Here is a 20,186-nt window from a genome sequence, read left to right as displayed (position 1 = left end):
TGTCCTTCTGGAAGGTTCTCCCATCTCCACAGAGGAACTCTGGACCATTGGGTTTCTTGGTCACTTCCCCGACCAAGGCCCTTCTCCCCCGATTGCTTAGTTTGGCCGGGGGGGCCACAGCTCTATGAAATCTTAGTGGTTCCAAACCTCTTCCATTTAATGGAGGCCACTGTGTTCTTGGGGACCTTCAATGCACTGTAACAGACAGAGGTAAAATGTGTTTTATATTGGATAGTTAGTAGATATTTGTTCTTCTCTCATCAATAGCTATTTAACCAAGCATGCAATGACTATTATATTTTTTATAAATGTAGATTTTTTTATTTTTCAGATTTCAATCTTCAATAGCTTTAAAAAAAATTATAGCATGCCATGTCTATGGAAATAATATATTCTGAATCAGGGGAGGATGGAGAAAAATCCACAACATTTAGATTTTTATGGGAGAGGGGTTCAATCTTTAATAGCTCAAACAATTGATTCAGAAAATATTTTTTTTCATGGTCATGGCACGCTTTGTTTAAGAGCTATTGAAGATTGAAATCTGAAGATGTTTTTAAAGAAATATATGTTAACTAAAAAAAATCTTTCTACATCCTCCCCTGATGCAGAATATATAGTTTTCATAGTCGTGGCACGCTTTGCCAAGAGAAAACCAATATCCACCAAATATCCAATATTTTAAAAAAATGTACCTCGGTATTTCGCAGACAGTTTTCTATTGACTTTGAATGAATGGCTCAACGGGTGTCAACAGCTTGAGAATACTCTAAGACTACTTTTTTTTTGTTCAAGTGACTGGCAACTGAAAGATTCAGTGCCCTCATCTGGTAGAAAGCCAATGGCAGAATTTTGAGGCTGCATTACAGATCTCCATTACTTTTAAGTTGCAATGCGTTTGGGCGTCATTTAAAGTGGAACTGACAGCATTTTAGCAACATTAAATCTTATTCAAATCTGTTCATATTCACCCTCAGAAAGAATGACATGTATTTGAATGTTTTTCATGTTTGAGAAATGAGATCTTACACATGGTCATTTTCACATTTTCATACTTTCATGGAATGTTTGGGAATGATGTGGAGTAAAGCATTTGTGACAATTCTTTAGCAGCCGTGGGTTGGACAATTGATAGTACATTTTTACATTCTGTAATGTTCACTTGAACAGAAACAGTGCTGTACTGAACGACCAGTTGACAAACTGGGAGGTGTTGGGTTGTGGGTTGGGGAAAACTGTCAGCATGGCCACCGCCCTTTAAATATGTCCACTGATTGCTTCAGCCCACACCTAGCCACACACACCAAATGTAAGCAAAAATAAGTCAAAGGCTGTTCAAGAACATACAAGAAAGTTTTTTGGGAAACGTGTCAATCTGTACAAAACGTTCCGCAGCGTAGCAAACGTTCAAGCGAACTGAATGGACCTCAGCACCGGACTCTACACAGACCTGTGCACCATAGTCATAGCAGTGCTACAGTAAGCTTATATGCAAATAAGCCATACGGCCATCATTCACTTTGAACTGGGCTGTGTGTTTGCAGGCACTAGCAACAACGGCACTTTAGATCATTAGAAAGCATTTGCCAAAAGCCACAAAATACATATACCTAAATCGATTTATGCAAATATGTAAATACCACGGGAGTCCTCTTACATTTGGGAACTTTACAGTCCTATTGATCAAACAACCACGAAGAGCACAGAATGTTGATGCCACCTTAATTGGGGAGGATGGGCTCGTGGTAACGGCTGGAACTGAATAAGTGGAAGCAGCAAATCTTACCAGGCCAGCTGAGATTTACAACCTAATACCAAGGAACGTATTGGTGAATGAGTTATATTTGCCTGACTTTCCTAGTTAAATAAAGGTTAAATAAAAGCTAATAAAAATACATATTAAATCGGGAATTAATTTCTTACTCTATGTCAATGAATTTTGAGTGAAATAGAACCTATTTTTAAAACCTCTTTTAAAGTTGGTGTTCTAGCATAAACTGGGAATTTGATATTTTTGACTGATATGATTGTTTGTTTTATATCTGCAAGGTAGTTCAAACTGTCTGTTCCAGTTTAAGATTTTACAGTAAATTGATTAAGACCATAATGCTTGACAAAATATATATATTTACATTTTATGCTTTTATTTCGCTTCTGAAATAAAACTATCAGATATAATTACTACGTTTGACGGAGTGTCCAGCCAACGTTGTAGAACTGTTTACCGTAGGTGACTTGAATGCGACTCAGTACTCGTTTTTAACAATGGTGTCCGTGGGTAAGTACAGTAGCTAGCTAGTAAATCGGGTATACTAGCGTAGCTATATACTTACACATGGCTCTCTAACAGTCCTTATTTATTGTATTAGTCACACAATGAGCTTGCTGGATTGATTATTTACTGAGGTTGAAGCCGATTACTGTGAATTACAAGAGAAAACGAATTAGCGTTAGCGAGGGCTTTGCTAAGGCAGCTTCCGGGTAGCATTATCTAGCTAAGGGAAAGTCAAAAGTTAGTAACTTGTAGCTAGCTTTCAATCAAGGTATAAAAGAGTTTGAATATATTTACATGGTCGTTAAATTCACACGTTTTGAACAGTTCAACAGACCATGGGGAAAATGGGGAAATATGTATGTGTAACACCTGTTGTGTAAAATACATCTTGAGCAAATGTCATAAGCTAGAGAGCTTTATCTTTTTGTACTCTCACTTTTCTGGCCATAATATCAAATCAAATACACGTGATAGGCAGATGTTATTGCGGGTGTAGCGAAATGCTTGTGCATCTAGCTCCGACAATGCAGTAATGTCTAACAAATTACACAACATACCCACTACACACAAATCTAAGTAGGAATGAATTAAGACTATACATTTGGAAGAGCGACGTCAGAGCGGAATGGAATGGACTAAGATAGAAGTATAGAATACAGTATGTGAGATGAGTAATGCCAGATAGGTGAACATTATTAAGTGAATGAGATACCGTAGAATAGTATAGAACAGTACAGTGGGGCAAAAAAAGTATTTAGTCAGCCACCAATTGTGTAAGTTCTCCCATTTAAAAAGACGAGAGAGGCCTGTAATTTTCATCATAGGTACACTTCAACTATGACAGACAAAATTAGAAAAACAAATCCAGAAAATCACATTGTAGGATTTTTTAATGAGTTTATTTGCAAATTATGGTGGAAAATAAGCTTTCAAAAGTTTGTGAGGGTTTTAGGTGATAAGACAAATATAATAATTGAGTGGTTGTTGGCAGTGCACATAGGCATTGTTGTTTGTCCAACATGAGTACCATTATCAACTGAAATTGTGTTTATCATAAACTTAGAATTAACAGTTTGAATCCAATTTAATCAAGACAGATGATTGACAGACATTTAATTTCTAGTGGAGGTACTATGCCTCCTGCTGGTAGCTGTGCTGTGGGGCTGCACCAACCCATTTCTGAAGAGAGGCACAGAGGGGATTGAACATGTGAAAAAGGATAGCAAGCTTCTTCACTTCCTGGCAGAGGTTAAGTTCCTGTTTTTAAACATCAAGGTAAATTGACACTTGTATTTGGAGAGGGACTAAAACTTTTTCCATTTAGGCCTATAGTCTTGGATGTAATTCTTAATTGATGCAAATACACTTTCCATGCTTTTCCTGTTATTTATAGCAGATGTAGCCTATAACAACGTGTCCCTTTACATTTGCAGTACCTGATACCATTCCTACTGAATCAGAGTGGGTCCTTGGTGTACTACTTCACTCTTGCCGCCACAGGTGAGCTACATCTTACTACTAAGACATGTTGAACTAGAGGATGACTGTTTTACACATCGACTGCTCACAATCTCATCCTCCTCAGGTTTCTCTTATCTCCAAATCGCATGATTGAAGTTGCCCCTAGATGCAGATTTTTCTATCTCCCTCTTTTTTTGCCCCCCCCCCTCATACAGATCTGTCTCTGGCTGTGCCCGTGGCCAACTCCCTCACCTTCCTCTTTACCATGCTCACTGGGAAGCTACTCGGGGAGGAGTTTGGAGGGAAAAGTAAGTGTTGTGTGGTCACCACTCTCCAAACATAATGGCACACATTCTACAACATTGCCATCGCTCTCTGGGCTGTTTGGTTAGCCTTAGCACACATTGCATTGAGGATTGTCTCATTTTTCACACGCTGTCTCTGTGTGTTTGTTTGTTGCAGGAGCTGTTGGAGGGATGGTCCTCACCATGGTGGGCATCACTCTATGCATAGTGAGCTCTATCGGTGAGACTGAGAACAAGGGGCAGCAGAATGGCACAAAGGTCTCACCATAGAAATAGATACTGTATCAGCACAGTACTGTATATCTCTATGGGTCTCGCTCTAAAAAAAGATGACTGGACACATTTTAAAAGGTTCTATCACACACCACCTAGTTCAAGTTATTGTTTATTGTCTAGGGTACATTCGATAGGCTTAGTTATGTCTTCAATAGAAGTTACTTTATGTGACTTTACATAACATATTTCAACTACAGCGGTGTTTAGGCTATCCAAAGGGACCAAAGCATATCACTGTAGAACACAACATTTTGTAACAGATAATGAAAATGAGAGCTTCTTATTGGACAAGTTCAAGTAGTAAGCTACCTCTCCAGTCCCTGTTTCAAAACGTTTTCTCCCTACTGGACACAATCCTGACCTACACCAGCCAGGCAGTAGAGTGATTGGACAATATGTAGAAGAGAATGCAAATGAGCTTAGTGGGAACTCATCATGCACAATGTTGTGGCTTCCACACCTTATAACAACTGTGACAGAGTTCAAGTGGGGTTTATTCCAGCCGGGGTCCAGATTTATTGCCTATCTAGTTAAGGCCGAGCCAGCCATTCTCGCCACTTTGCTGCCATGTTGTGTGAATACTGCCCATAGAAACACTAGGCTATAGGCCTATAGAAGACCACAGTCAATGTGTTAGTGTTGAACATAACTAGAGTTCACGTCTTGAAATCACAGTGCTGCTACTGTATACAAAGGTCAGAGAAACCGTTATTACATTGTAATGTCTTAATGTAACTTATTTTGATATGAAACTACAAAGGCGTTCCATGCAAGGTGATATGTTGAGTGGGGAAAAACTGTAGTCTGTTTGCTGTTTTATTGCACTTTTTATTCAGAAATAATGGCATTTAACCCAAAATGCTTATACTGTACAATCAGAGGACGTTGCTGTTTTTGTAAGATAAAATATTTCATATTGTATATTTCCAAGTTTATTTTGATGAAGAGGAATTCTTTACATTCAATGTACACTACCGTTCAAAAGTTTGGGGTCACAGAATTTTTTTTAGACACTTTTTTTTTTTAAAGCACATTTTTTGTCCATTAAAATACATTTGATCAGAAATACAGTGTAGACATTGTTAATGTTGTAAATGACTATTGAATGATGAATATCTACATAGGTGTACAAAGGCCCATTATCAGCAACCATCACTCCTGTGTTCCAATGGCACGTTGTGTTAGCCTTTTAAAATGATACATTTAGATTCGCTAATTGATCATTAGAAAACCCTTTTACCATTGTTAGCACAGCTGAAAACTGATGTTCTGATTAAAGAAGCAATAAAACTGGTTAGTTGAGTATCTGGAGCATCAGCAATTGTGGGATTACAGGTCAAAATGGCCAGAAGGCAAGAACTTTCTTCTGAAACTCGTCAGTCTATTCTTGTTCTGCGAAATGGAGGCTATTCCATGCGATAATTTGACAAGAAACTGAAGATCTCATACAACGCTGTGTACTACCCCCTTCACAGAACAGTGCAAACTGGCTCTAACCAGAATTGAGTGTGAGGCCCCGATGCACAACTGAGCAAGAGGACCAGTACATTAGTGTCTAGTTTGAGAAACAATCGCCTCACAAGTCCTCAATTGGCAGCTTCATTAAATAGTACCCGCAAAACAAGGGTCTCAACAGTGAAGAGGCGACTCCAGGATGCTGGCCTTCTAGGCAGTATGTGTTCTTTTGCCCATCAAGGTCAGCATCCCAGAGTCGCCTCTTCGCTGTTGACGTTGATAATGGTGTTTTGCGGGTACTATTTAATGAAGCTGCTAGTTGAGGACTTGTAAGGTGTCTGTTTCTCAAACTAGACAATCTAAATGTACTTGTCCTCTTGCTCAGTTGTGCATTGGGGCCTCACACTCATATTTCTATTCTGGTTAGAGCCAGTTTGGCTGTTCTGTGAAGGGAGTAGTACATAGCGTTGCACGAGATCATCAGTTTCTTGGCAATTTCTCGCATGGAATAGCCTTCATTTCTCAGAACAAGAATAGACTGATGAGTTTCAGAAGAAAATTATTTGTTTCTGGCCATTTTGATCCTGTAAACGAACCCACAAATGCTGATGCTCCAGATACTCAACCAGTCTAAAGGCCAGTTTTCAGCTGTGCTAACATACAGTTGAATTTGGAAGTTTACATACCACTTAGCCAAATACATTTAAACTCAGCTTTTCACAATTCCTGCCATTTAATCCTAGTAAAAAATTCCCTGTCTTAGGTAAATTAGGATCACCACTTTATTTTAAGAATGTGAAATGTCAGAATAATAGTGGAGAGTGATTTATTTGAGATTTTTTTTCTTTCATCACATTCCCAGTGGGTCAAAAGTTTACATACACTCAATTAGTATTTGGTAGCACTGCCTTGAAATTGTTTAACTTGGGTCAAATGTTCCGGGTAGCTTCCACAAGCTCCCTACAGTAAGTTGGGTGAATTTTGGCCCATTCCCCCTGACAGAGCTGGTGTCAGGTTTGTAGGCCTCCTTGCTCGCACACGCTTTTCAGTTCTGCCCACAAATTTTCTGTGGGATTGAGGTCAGGGCTTTGTGATGGCCACTCCAATACCTTGACTTTGTTGTCCTTAAGCCATTTTGCCACAACTTTGGAAGTATGCTTAGGGTCATTGTCCATTTGGAAGACCCATTTGCGACCAAGCTTTAACTTCCTGACTGATGTCTTTAGATGTTGCTTCAATATATACACATCATTTTCCATACTAATGATCCCATCTATTTTGTGAAACGCACCAGTTCCTCCTGCAGCAAAGCAACCCCACAACATGATGCTGCCACCCCGCTTCATGGTTGGGATGGTGTTCTTTGGCTTGCAAGCCTCCCTCCTTTTCCTCCAAACATAATGATGGTCATTATGGCCAAACAGTTCTATTTTTGTTTCATCAGACCAAATAAAATCTTATTTGTCACATACACATGGTTAGCAGATGTTAATGCAAGTGTAGCGAAATGCTTGTGCTTCTAGTTCCGACCATGCAGTAATATCTAAGAAGTAATCTAAGCTAACAATTTCACAACTACCTTATACACACAAGTGTAAAGGAATGAATAAGAATATGTACATAAAATATATGAATGAGCGATGGCCAAACGGCATAGGCAAGATGCAGTAGATGGTATAGAGTACAGTATATACATATGAGATGAGTAATGTAGGGTATGTAAACATTATATAAAGTGGCATTGTTAAAAGTGGCTAGTGATCCATTTATATAAATCTTTCCATTATTAAAGTGGCTAGAGATTTGAGTCAGTATGTTGGCAGCAGCCACTCAATGTTAGTGATGGCTGTTTTAACAGTCTGATGGCCTTGAGATAGAAGCTGTTTTTCAGTCTCTCGGTCCCTGCTTTGATGCACCTGTACTGACCTCGCCTTCTGGATGATAGCAGGGTGAACAGGCAGTGGCTCGGGTGGTTGTTGTCCTTGATGATCTTTTTGGCCTTCCTGTGACATCGGGTGGTGTAGGTGTCCTGGAGGGCAGGTCGTTTGCCCCCGGTGATGCGTTGTGCCGACCTCACTACCCTCTGGAGAGCCTTACGGTTGTGGGCGGAGCAGTTGCCGTACCAGGCGGTGATACAGCCCGACAGGATGCTCTCGATTGTGCATCTGTAAAAGTTTGAGTGTTTTTGGTGACAAGCCAAATTTCTTCAGCCTCCTGAGGTTGAAGAGGCGTTGCTGCGTCTTCACCACGCTGTCTGTGAGGGTGGACCATTTCAGTTTGTCCGTGATGTGTACGTCGAGGAATTTAAAACTTTCCACCTTCTCCACTACTGTCCCGTCAATGTGGATAGGAGGCTGCTCCCTCTGCTGTTTCCTGAAGTCCATGATCATCTCCTTTGTTTTGTTGACATTGAGTGTGAGGTTATTTTCCTGACACCACACTCCGAGGGCCCTCACCTCCTCCCTGTAGGCTGTCTCGTCGTTGTTGGTAATCAAGCCAACCACTGTAGTGTCATCTGCAAACTTGATGATTGAGTTGGAGGCGTGCATGACCACGCAGTCATGGGTGAACAGGGAGTACAGGAGAGGGCTGAGAACGCACCCTTGTGGGGCCCCAGTTTTGAGGATCAGCGGGGTGGAGATGTTGTTTCCTACTCTCACCACCTGGGGGCGGCCCGTCAGGAAGTCCAGGACTCAGTTGCACAGGGCGGGGTCGAGACCCAGGGTCCCAGGGACGAGTTTGGAGGGTACTATGGTGTTAAATGCTGAGCTGTAGTCGATGAACATCATTCTTACATAGGTATTCCTCTTGTCCAGATGGGTTAGGGCAATGTGCAGTGTGATTGCGTCGTCTGTGGACCTATTGGGGCGGTAAGAAAATTGGAGTAGGTCTAGGGTGTCAGGTAGGGTGGAGATGATATGGTCCTTGACTAGTCTCTCAAAGCATGATGACGGAAGTGAGTGCTACGGAGCGATAGTTATTTAGCTCAGTTATCTTAGCTTTCTTGGGAACAGGAACAATGGTAGCCCTCTTGAAGCATGTGGGAACAGCAGACTGGGATAAGGATTGATTGAATATGTCCGTAAACACACCAGCCAGCTGGTCTGCGCATGCTCTGAGGACGCGGCTGGGGATGCTGTCTGGGCCGGCAGCCTTGCGAGGGTTAACACATTTAAATGTTTTACTCACATTAACTCCAGTGAAGGAGACACAACTTGTCTGGGTCTTTTGGGAGGGGAAGAGGATCTTTTTCATAGAACTTCTTATCCACTGTAGCCTTGGTCAAAATCTCGAGGAGAAAAATACAAAGGACCTCTTGTAGGATCAATCCTTTCACACTAACAACCACCAGGCGTGAATAAACATGCATTTAACAAAGACTGTTACTTTTATCCCTACGAGCACAAGATGTTGAAAAAAGATACACTACCGTTCAAAAGTTGGGGGTCACTTAGAAATGTCCTTGTTTTTAAAAGAAAATCACATTTTTTGTTCATTAAAATAAGATCAAATTCATCAAAAATACAGTGTCGACATTGTTAATGTTGTAAATGACTATTGTAGCTGGAAATGGCAGATTTTTGATGGAATATCTACATAGGCGTACAAAGGTCCATTATCAGCAACCATCACTCCTGTGTTTCAATGGCACGTTGTGTTAAATAATCAAAGGTTTATCATTTTAACAGGCTACTGGATCATTGGAAAACCCTTTTGCAATTATGTTAGCACAACTGAAAACTGTAGTGCTGATTAAAGAAGTAATACAACTGGCCTTCTTAACACTAGTTGAGTATCTGGAGCATCAGCATTTGTGGGTTCGTTTACAGGATCAAAATGGCCAGAAACAAATAATTTTCTGCTGAAACTCATCAGTCTATTCTTGTTCTGAGAAATTAAGGCTATTCCATGCGAGAAATTGCCAAGAAACTGATGATCTCGTGCAACGCTATGTACTACTCCCTTCACAGAACAGCCAAACTGGCTCTAACCAGAATAGAAATATGAGTGTGAGGCCCCGATGCACAACTGAGCAAGAGGACAAGTACATTTAGATTGTCTAGTTTGAGAAACAGACACCTTACAAGTCCTCAACTAGCAGCTTCATTAAATAGTACCCGCAAAACACCATTATCAACGTCAACAGCGAAGATGCGACTCTGGGATGCTGACCTTGGCCAATAAAAATAAAAGATTAAGATGTACAAAAGAACACATACTGCCTAGAAGGCCAGCATCCTGGAGTCGCCTCTTCACTGTTGAGACCCTTGTTTTGCGGGTACTATTTAATGAAGCTGCCAATTGAGGACTTGTGAGGCGATTGTTTCTCAAACTAGACACTCTAATGTACTGGTCCTCTTGCTCAGTTGTGCACCGGGGCCTCACACTCAATTCTGGTTAGAGCCAGTTTGCGCTGTTCTGTGAAGGGGGTAGTACACAGCGTTGTATGAGATCTTCAGTTTCTTGGCAAATTATCGCATGGAATAGCCTCCATTTCGCAGAACAAGAATAGACTAACGAGTTTCAGAAGAAAGTTATTTGTTTCTGGCCATTTTGACCTGTAATCCCACAGGCTCAAAATGACTAGAAACAAAGCACTTTCTTCTGAAATTCATCACTCTATTCTTGTTCTGCGAAATGAAGGCTATTCCATGTGATAAATTGCCAAGAAACTGAAGATCTCGTACAACGCTGTGAACTACTCCCTTTACAGAACAGCGCAAACTGGCTCTAACCAGAATAAGAGTGAGAGGCCCCGGTGCACAACTGAGCAAGAGGACAAGTACATTAGAGTGTCTAGTTTGAGAAACAGACACCTCATAAGTCCTCAACTGGCAGCTTCATTAAATAGTACCCGCAAAACACCAGTCTCAACGTCAGCGGAGAAGAGGCAACTCTGGGATGCTGTCCTTCTAGGCAGAGTTGCAAAGAAAAAGCCATATCTCAGACTGGCCAATAAAAATAAAAGATTAAGATGGGCAAAAGAACACAGACACTGGACAGACGAACTCTGCCTAGAAGGCCAGCATCCCGGAGTCGCCACTTCACTGTTGACGTTGAGACTGGTGTTTTGCGGGTACTATTTAATGAAGCTGCCAGTTGAGCACTTGTCCTCTTGCTCAGTTGTGCACCGGGGCCTCCCACTCCTCTTTCTAACCAGAAGGTTAGGGCCAGTTTGCGCTGTTCCGTGTTATACGAGATCTTCAGTTTCTTGGCAATTTCTCGCATGGAATAGCCTTCATTTTGCAGAACAAGGATAGACTGATGAATTTCAGAAGAAAGTTATTTGTTTCTGGCCATTTTGAGCCTGTAATCGAACCCACAAATGCTAATGCATCAGATACTCAACTAGTCTAAAGGTCAGTTTTATTGCTTCTTTAATCAGCACTACAGTTTTCAGTTGTGCTAACATAATTGCAAAAGGGTTTTCTAATGATCAAGTAGCCTTTAAAAATGATCAACTTGGATTAACGAACACAACGTGTCATTGGAACACAGGAGTGATGGTTGCTGATAATGGACCTTTGTACACCTATGTAGATGTTCCATAAAACATCTGCCATCTCCAGCTACAATAGTCATTCACAACCTTAACAATGTCTACACTGTATTTTTGATAATTTTGATGTTATTTTAATGGACAAAAAAGTGTTTTCTTTCAAAAACAAGGACATTTCTAAGTGACCCCCAACTTTTGAACGGTAGTATATGTATGGTTAAACAAATGTTAAAGAGAAGTCTTTCAACATCTTGTGTTCACTGTGATAAAACCTCATGTTACTCAAGGAATAAAACAATCCCAGAAAGAAACACACCTGATCTCTGCTGTTGGAATGAGGAGGATCTCTGCCAATTAGGCCCTCTTCCTCCACTCTCTCTGCCACTCTCTAAAAGATAGACACAACAACACATATTCCAGTTTGCTAAACTATACACCATACCAACAAACCTTACATACAGTTGAAGTTGGAAGTTCACATACACTTAGGTTGGAGTCATTAAAACTCGTTTTTCAACCACTCCACAAATGTCTTGTTAATAAACTATAGTTTTGGCAAGTCGGTTAGGACATCTACCTTGTGCATGACACAAGTCCTTTTCCAACAATTGTTTACAGATAGATTATTTTACTGTATCACAATTCCAGTGGGTCAGAAGTTTACATACACTAAGTTGACTGTGCCTTTAAACAGCTTGGAAAATTCCAGAAAATTATGTCATGGCTTTAGAAGCTTCTGATAGGCTAATTGACATCATTTGAGTCAATCGGAGGTGTACCTGTGGATGTTTTTCAAGGTCTACTTTCAAACTCAGTGCCTCTTTGCTTGACATCATGGGAAAATCAAAAGAAATCAGCCAAGACCTCAGAAAAAAATTGTAGAGCTCTACAAGTCTGGTTCATCCTTGGGAGCAATTTCCAAACGCCTGAAGGTACCACGTTCATCTGTACAAACAATAGTACGCAAGTATAATCACCATGGGACCACACAGCCATCATACCGCTCAGGAAGGAGACGTGTTCTGTCTCCTAGAGATGAACGTACTGTTACGAAAAGTGCAAATCAATCCCAGAACAACAGCAATGGACCTTGTGAAGATGCTGGAAGAAACAGGTACAAAAGTATCTATATCCACAGTAAAACGAGTCCTATATCGACATAACCTGAAAGGCCGCTCAGCAAGGAGGAAGCCACTGCCCCAAAACCACCATAAAAAAGCAAGACTACGGTTTGTAACCGCACATGGGGACAAAGATTGTACTTTTTGGAGAAATGTCCTCTGGTCTGATGACACAAAAATATAACTGTTTGGCCATAATGACCATTGGAGGAAAAAGGGGAAGCTTGTAAGCCGAAGAACACCCTATCCCAACCGTGAAGCACGGGGGTGGCAGCATCATGTTGTGGGGGTGCTTTGCTGCAGGAGGGACTGGTGCACTTCATAAAATAGAGATGGCATCAGAGGATGGAAAATGATGTGGATACATTGAAGCAACATCTCAAGACATCAGTCAGGAAGTTCAGAAAACCAGTCCGTATCTGGTGTGACCACCATTTGCCTTATGCAGCGTGACACATCTCCTTCGCAAAGCTGATAAAGCTGTTGATTGTGGCCTGTGGAATGTTCTCCAACTCCAATTCATTGGTTTTATGAAGTTGCTGGATATTAACAGAAACTGGAGCACGCTGTTGTGCATGTCGATCCATAGCATCCCAAACATGCTCAATGGGTGACACTTCTGGTGAGTATGCAGTTTATGGAAGGACAGACATTTTCAGCTTCCAGGAATTGTGTACAGATCTTTGCGACATGGGACCGTGCATTATCATGCTGAAACACGTGGTGATGGTGACGGATGAGTGACACGACAATGGGTCTCAGGATCTCGTCACAGTATCTCTGTGCATTCAAATTGCCATCGATAAAATGCAATAGTGTTCGTTGTCCATAGCTTATGCCTGCCCATGCTATAACCCCACCGCCACCATGGGGCACTTTGTTCACAACGTTGACATTAGCAAACCGCTCGCCCCAAAATATGCCCTACACGTGTTTTGCGGTTGTGAGGCTGGTAGGACGTACTTCCAAATTCTCTAAAACGATGTTGGAGGCGGCTTATGATAGAGAAACAAACATTCATTTCTTAGGCAACAGTGGACATTCCTGCAGTCAGCATGCCAAGTGCACACTCCCTCAAAACTTGAGACATCTATGGCATTGTGTTGTGTGACAAAACTGGACATTTTAGAGTGGCCTTTTATTGTCCCAAGCACAGTTTAATGAGCTTCTTGATATGCCACACCTGTCAGGTGGATGCATTATCTTGGCAAAGGAAAAATGCTCACTAACAGGGATATGAACAAATTTGTGCACAAAATGTTAGACAAAGAAGCTTACTGTGCATATGGAACATTTCTGGGATCTTTATTTCCGCTCATGAAACATGGGACCAACACTTTACATGTTGCATTTATATTTTTTTTCCCGTATAATAAACCTCATACATAATTTCAAGGAGAAAAGTAAAAGATGGTCCAATTACACTACTTAAGGGAAGAAATAACAGTTCAAACGTCATTGTCCCCAGAGGGAAATTTGGTTGCAGGCAGGGGTAACATTTAAAAAAAACACACACATAGTACATAGATTTTGTTTCTTCTTCTTCGGGCAATAGCATGCGAAAATCAGATACTGCACCATTTAATTCCCTATCCCTACTTGGGCCAAGTGTTTAACATGTTTTAGCCGGTGGGTACAAAGGAGTGCTTGTATCAGTTGCTTTTTAGTCTGGTTTGTATCTGGAACCTGAGGGTAGAAGTTGGAACGCGGAGTGGAGGGGGGTGGTTGCTGTCGGAGGGCTTTGGGTAAGGAGGACAATAAGAGTGGAGGAGAGAAAAGAGTTATACCTGGTCAACAGGGAGATCTACTGCTGTGTTCTCATTCTCCAGCACCTCCTCAGCCCCCTGCACCTCCTCTCTCCTCCTCCGTACACATCCTTTGAACACACTGGCCTGGGCTGCAATGCACACACACACACACACAGAGAGACATGAACCATAAATCATCGTAAGTGTGTACAGACACAATCATGAATACAATACTTTACACTATGCCAGGGGTCTCAAACATGCGGCCCAGGGGCCACATCATGCCCACAAGTTGCTTTCTTGTGGTTCCACCTCTGATATCTAATTCCTATTCAAATCAGGCCCTCCGTGAGAACAGCAAAACTGACACTGGCCCCCAGGTAATTGGAGTTGTGTGTGCTCTTACCTGGTCCACTCCTTGGCAGAGGCCTAGGTTGGGCTCTTGTTCCTCACAGGTCTGGCGTAGAAGATAGCGCTCACCTCCTTCTTTGGTCTCCTTTGAATGTCTGGGAGTGTCGTCTTCCCTACTTCGTCCCCCGTTGACTTCACCCTCTGTCTGTTCGACTGGAACCACAACATCAGAGTCGTGTTCATTGGACACCATATGGAAGAAAACAGACACACAGGGTGGGACTACATGGACTTGTAAGAAAAGCACATTTTTTGCTACAGTGTTTCGACTGTACCTCTGGAGAGTCCAGGAAGAGCAGAGTCACTGTATCTGTCCTCAGGGCCCCCTGGTTGCCTTCCTGCCCTGAGCAAGACAAAGGGAGACAGTGTGTACCTTTATTACCACGCTCAATTGTCCTACAGACAAAATAAATATAAAATATGAATCAGTAGATGATAAGCACAAAGTAGCATACCTCATATCTCCTTAATTCCAGGGTAAATTCTGGAAAATAATGGAAAATTGAAATTCATGTAATATAGAATTCAATATTTGATTTAGAATAAAACACACACACTAGTCTTTAGTCTTGTCTGTCTAAAAGCTGTTCTATTGTCAGATTCTCTAACATTTATGTACGATGATAATTCCATCCATACCTATCAGTGGCTTTAGGAACCAACAGCTCCACGTAGGGCAGCTTCTTGAACCTCCCTGCTCCCACTGCCACATAGTGGGGGGGTCACTAATGGGGTCAGAGAGCCTCTAGCCTTTTGGGGGCCCTAAGTGAGATTTGATTGGCGGCAACAACAAAAAATATACTTTCTCCATTTTGCTGACAATTCGGTCTGTGGAGTAATATTGCCTAGGACAAAAAGATAACAGAATACATCACAAATAAACTACAGCACTGTAGTTCTAGACAGATTTGTGAGTCAGAAAAAAAGACAAGGCAGAAATACAACCTCCTCTGAGCAGTGAATGCCAAATAATACAATTTGATAAACAATCATTAATATAGCAACTATCCCATTTGATATGATTTAACACCAGGTGGTTAGGCCAGTAACTGAAAGGTTGTTGGTTCAAATCTCGAGACGACTAGGTGAAAAATCCGTCTGTGCCTTTGAGCAAGGCACTTGACTCTAAATGCTTGTGTAAGTTGCTCTGGATCAGAGCGTCTGCTAAATGACTCAAATGTAAAAATACCAGTTGTATTAATTACAGAACAGAACATTCACCCACAGACATTTCACAATAAGCAGTTATCACTTAGGGCCACACACCCTTCAGTCAGAGGGCAGTGTCCATGGCAACACACGTCATCATCCTGGCCAATAACACATCTACATAGACAGATTGAGTGCCCCACTTGAATGAATAACTAAACAATATAGCTACTCCGTCCACAAAATTGCCACTGACCTTACTATTAGGCCCTTAAGGCTATTGAGGCAATCCCTGTTAATATCACTTGTTTCTGACCACATAATATAACAACAAAATCAATACTTCAAACTAAACCTAGCCACAGACGGATAATAATGTTTCTACAGTGTTTCCACTTTGATGTGGCACTATGCAACGTTGTTGTATTTAAACCAAGCGGAAGGCATGGGGGCTGTCAGTGAGGGGCTGCGTACAGGTGTAGGATCTTAATTTGATTACTATTTTGTTGCAAGCACAGCAGGAAATGCAAACTTGTTTTAAAAAGGTTGTTGGGTTTTTAAAAAGTTTGTCATTTCCACTTTGAAATTTCAGACTTGATTTGCCCTAATGAGAAATGTATCAACCCCAATAAAAAATGGCCATGAATTGTAATCCACATGCTAATTCACGTTTCCTGTTGCTGCAGGATTATTTACCTGCTGTAGCAAACTGGCTCAAACTAAGATCCTACATCTGTAGGTTGTGTATCAGGCCTGCCCAGGCATGTTCAGAGCCCTGATAACACAGTGGCAAAACAACATCTGTGCCAACCCAATTGTCACACAATCTACTGTTTCATATTAACTCAGTGGTGTAGAGAAAGAATGCTGACGGGCACGTTATGGTGGCCTTTCTGGTCCCAGTCAGATAATGGAGATTTATATTATTTTTAGGAGTACGATATTGCTCCAAAGCAGTACACACACTCCACAGCTGAAAATGAAATACATTCATATCTTGCTATCCAACCAATTGGACTGAATAAAAAGCAAGCCCTTTCCATTGTGCGAATGGCTATTGAGATGCTGCGCTTGAAATGGCCTTGCATGACAAGCATCCGTGACACGTCCGAGAGTCCTTTGCATAATGTTACCTCATCAAGACCTATCCTCCTTTGATATGTGAATGTATCTGATGATAAGAGAGAGCTATTGAAATGGGCCAACAATTACCTAAGACACCGGGTGACAGCTTGAATGCAGCACAGAACATTGACGTTATTATGGTGCTTATTTACATATTTGTCTTGGTACCGGTTCTGATCCACCTGATTGCTTCTACACCTGCATTGCTTGCTGTTTGGGTTTTAGGCTGGGTTTCTGTACAGCACTTTGAGATATCAGCTGATGTACGAAGGGCTATATAAATACATTTGATTTGATTTGTTAGTGTGACCACCCCCCTCGGAGCGTTCCAGTGGCGAGTCCGAGATGGGTTAGGCCTGGATTCATGAGTAATGGACCCGACAGAGAGCCGCCACACACAGAAAAGCATATTGAACCTTACCCTGAGCTCCTTCTCTGGGTACAGGCTGCTTCTTCAGCCCTGTGTTCAAATAACTGTACGGAGAAAGGGTTCACACGTCATCCCCAACGTCAATGAGACATAGAGCGCTTGACCCATATCTGTATAAAATATTTGCATAATAGTTTACGAGCTTCATGTGTATTGGGCACACAATTGCATTACATCTCATAGGAAACGTTAACTTTGACAAAAATAATGTAACCTACTGTATCTAGGCATTTACACAAGTCAAGGTAGACATACATGGTCAACATGAATAAATGGACCATTGAACATACAGGTGTAGAATGAAGACCATTTCCAGAGAATTCATAATTCTGCCTGGTAGACTACTACTCACGCCAGCTTCTTCAACCTCTCAAAGCCTGCAGCTACAGTGCCTTGCGAAAGTATTCGGCCCCCTTGAACTTTCCGACCTTTTGCCACATTTCAGGCTTCAAACATAAAGATATAAAACTGTATTTTTTTGTGAAGAATCAACAACAAGTGGGACACAATCATGAAGTGGAATGACATTTATTGGATATTTCAAACTTTTTTAACAAATCAAAAACTGAAAAATTGGGCGTGCAAAATTATTCAGCCCCCTTAAGTTAATACTTTGTAGCGCCACCTTTTGCTGCAATTACAGCTGTAAGTCGCTTGGGGTATGTCTCTATCAGTTTTGCACATCGAGAGACTGAAATTTTTTCCCATTCCTCCTTGCAAAACAGCTCGAGCTCAGTGAGGTTGGATGGAGAGCATTTGTGAACAGCAGTTTTCAGTTCTTTCCACAGATTCTCGATTGGATTCAGGTCTGGACTTTGATTTGGCCATTCTAACACCTGGATATGTTTATTTTTGAACCATTCCATTGTAGATTTTGCTTTATGTTTTGGATCATTGTCTTGTTGGAAGACAAATCTCCATCCCAGTCTCAGGTCTTTTGCAGACTCCATCAGGTTTTCTTCCAGAATGGTCCTGTATTTGGCTCCATCCATCTTCCCATCAATTTTAACCATCTTCCCTGTCTCTGCTGAAGAAAAGCAGGCCCAAACCATGATGCTGCCACCACCATGTTTGACAGTGGGGATGGTGTGTTCAGCTGTGTTGCTTTTACGCCAAACATAAGGTTTTGCATTGTTGCCAAAAAGTTCAATTTTGGTTTCATCTGACCAGAGCACCTTCTTCCACATGTTTGGTGTGTCTCCCAGGTGGCTTGTGGCAAACTTTAAACAACACTTTTTATGGATATCTTTAAGAAATGGCTTTCTTCTTTCCACTCTTCCATAAAGGCCAGATTTGTGCAATATACGACTAATTGTTGTCCTATGGACAGAGTCTCCCACCTCAGCTGTAGATCTCTGCATTTCATCCAGAGTGATCATGGGCCTCTCGGCTGCATCTCTGATCAGTCTTCTCCTTGTATGAGCTGAAAGTTTAGAGGGACGGCCAGGTCTTGGTAGATTTGCAGTGGTCTGATACTCCTTCCATTTCAATATTATCGCTTGCACAGTGCTCCTTGGGATGTTTAAAGCTTGGGAAATCTTTTTGTATCCAAATTCAGCTTTAAACTTCTTCACAACAGTATCTCGGACCTGCCTGGTGTGTTCCTTGTTCTTCATGATGCTCTCTGCGCTTTTAACGGACCTCTGAGACCATCACAGTGCAGGTGCATTTATACGGAGACTTGATTACACACAGGTGGATTGTATTTATCCTCATTAGTCACTTAGGTCAACATTGGATCATTCAGAGATCCTCACTGAACTTCTGGAGAGAGTTTGCTGCACTGAAAGTAAAGGGGCTGAATAATTTTGCACGCCCAATTTTTCAGTTTTTGATTTGTTAAAAAAGTTTTAAATATCCAATAAATGTTGTTCCACTTCATGATTGTGTCCCACTTGTTGTTGATTCTTCACAAAAAAAACAGTTTTATATCTTTATGTTTGAAGCCTGAAATGTGGCAAAAGGTCGCAAAGTTCAAGGGGGCCGAATACTTTCGCAAGGCACTGTACGTACTTGGCCCCGGTCTGGAGGTCATGCAGCTCCCTGACGGGGGGGGGGGGGGGTGTACAGGGTCCTCACAAGGCTAGTGGAGCCTGGATGCAGTGGGTCACGTCATTGAGGAATGCCTCTATGGTGGCCACCTGTCGATGGTTGACCACGAACCTCCTGCCAGAGGAGAAGGGGTCACCGTTCCTGTAGACCATCACGCTCTTGACCGGAGGCAGGAGGAGAGTTGCTGACCCACTAGAAGCCATTTCACCAGGAGGAGAGTTGCTGACCCACTAGAAGCCATTTCACCAGATGCTGTCTTTGTCCCCGTCTGCTCGGGGTCTAACACACCACCTCTCATACACTCAAACCTTAGAAGGCTAGAAGAGTGTTGAAATGTTTGAATTAGGTGAGACCCCCTTCTGTTGTTGTGTTCTGTGTGGTGGACTCTCCCGCTTTCTCTGCTCTCTCTCACACACACACACATACACATCTCTGGCGGCTGTATTTCCTTGTTGCCATGGCAGCAGGGCCAGCAATGACTGGCTTTGTGGGCAAAACCATCAGCAGCAACAAACTACAAGAAGAGGGAGAGTGCAGGAGCAATAGACAGAGAGAGAGAGCAAGGGGACAGTGTTGTAAGCTGAATAAATAAGAAACCATAAACTTATGCATCATCTTCAAAAAAACATTAAAAAACCCGTTGAATTGACATGGTCAAATTCACAAGTGAAGCCTAATGCTAGTTCTGTAGTATGTACAACGGAAACAGTAGATAAAGCTCAGGGACAACACCTCTACAGTAGGTTTGGCTCTGGGAGTTGACTTGAAGTAGCTTTTCCATTCATCCATTTCAAACATTCTCCCTTGCTTGACCTTTTATGGGCTGTCAAGAAAGCAGCTTTTGTGTTGTCGATATCCACACAAACAAGAACAGTATG

The 20,186-nt window shown here is 41.8% G+C and overlaps 1 protein-coding gene across 2 annotated transcripts; it reads left to right on the top strand.

The window, feature by feature from the left end:
• The first annotated feature begins 2,023 nt into the window (after positions 1-2,023).
• On the top strand, positions 2,024-5,383 carry tmem234 (transmembrane protein 234). Of its 2 annotated transcripts, none has more exons than XM_021584388.3 (5): positions 2,024-2,278; positions 3,399-3,550; positions 3,709-3,775; positions 3,952-4,044; positions 4,199-5,383. In XM_021584388.3, the coding sequence occupies exons 1-5, from the start codon at positions 2,266-2,268 to the stop codon at positions 4,309-4,311; spliced, it is 438 nt and encodes a 145-aa protein (XP_021440063.2). In that variant the 5' UTR covers positions 2,024-2,265; the 3' UTR covers positions 4,312-5,383. The 2 variants fall into 2 exon arrangements, 1 of the variants encoding a protein (XP_021440063.2); XR_016491871.1 differs by having other exon boundaries at positions 2,213-2,278; positions 3,861-4,044.
• The last annotated feature ends 14,803 nt before the right edge of the window (positions 5,384-20,186 follow it).

This window comes from Oncorhynchus mykiss, chromosome 25 (genome assembly GCF_057628025.1).
Source record: "Oncorhynchus mykiss isolate SJ-2025 chromosome 25, ASM5762802v1, whole genome shotgun sequence".
Taxonomy (NCBI): domain Eukaryota; kingdom Metazoa; phylum Chordata; class Actinopteri; order Salmoniformes; family Salmonidae; genus Oncorhynchus; species Oncorhynchus mykiss.
The sequence above is the reverse complement of the archived record's forward strand: the minus strand, read 5'-3'. Positions and strand labels throughout refer to the sequence as shown.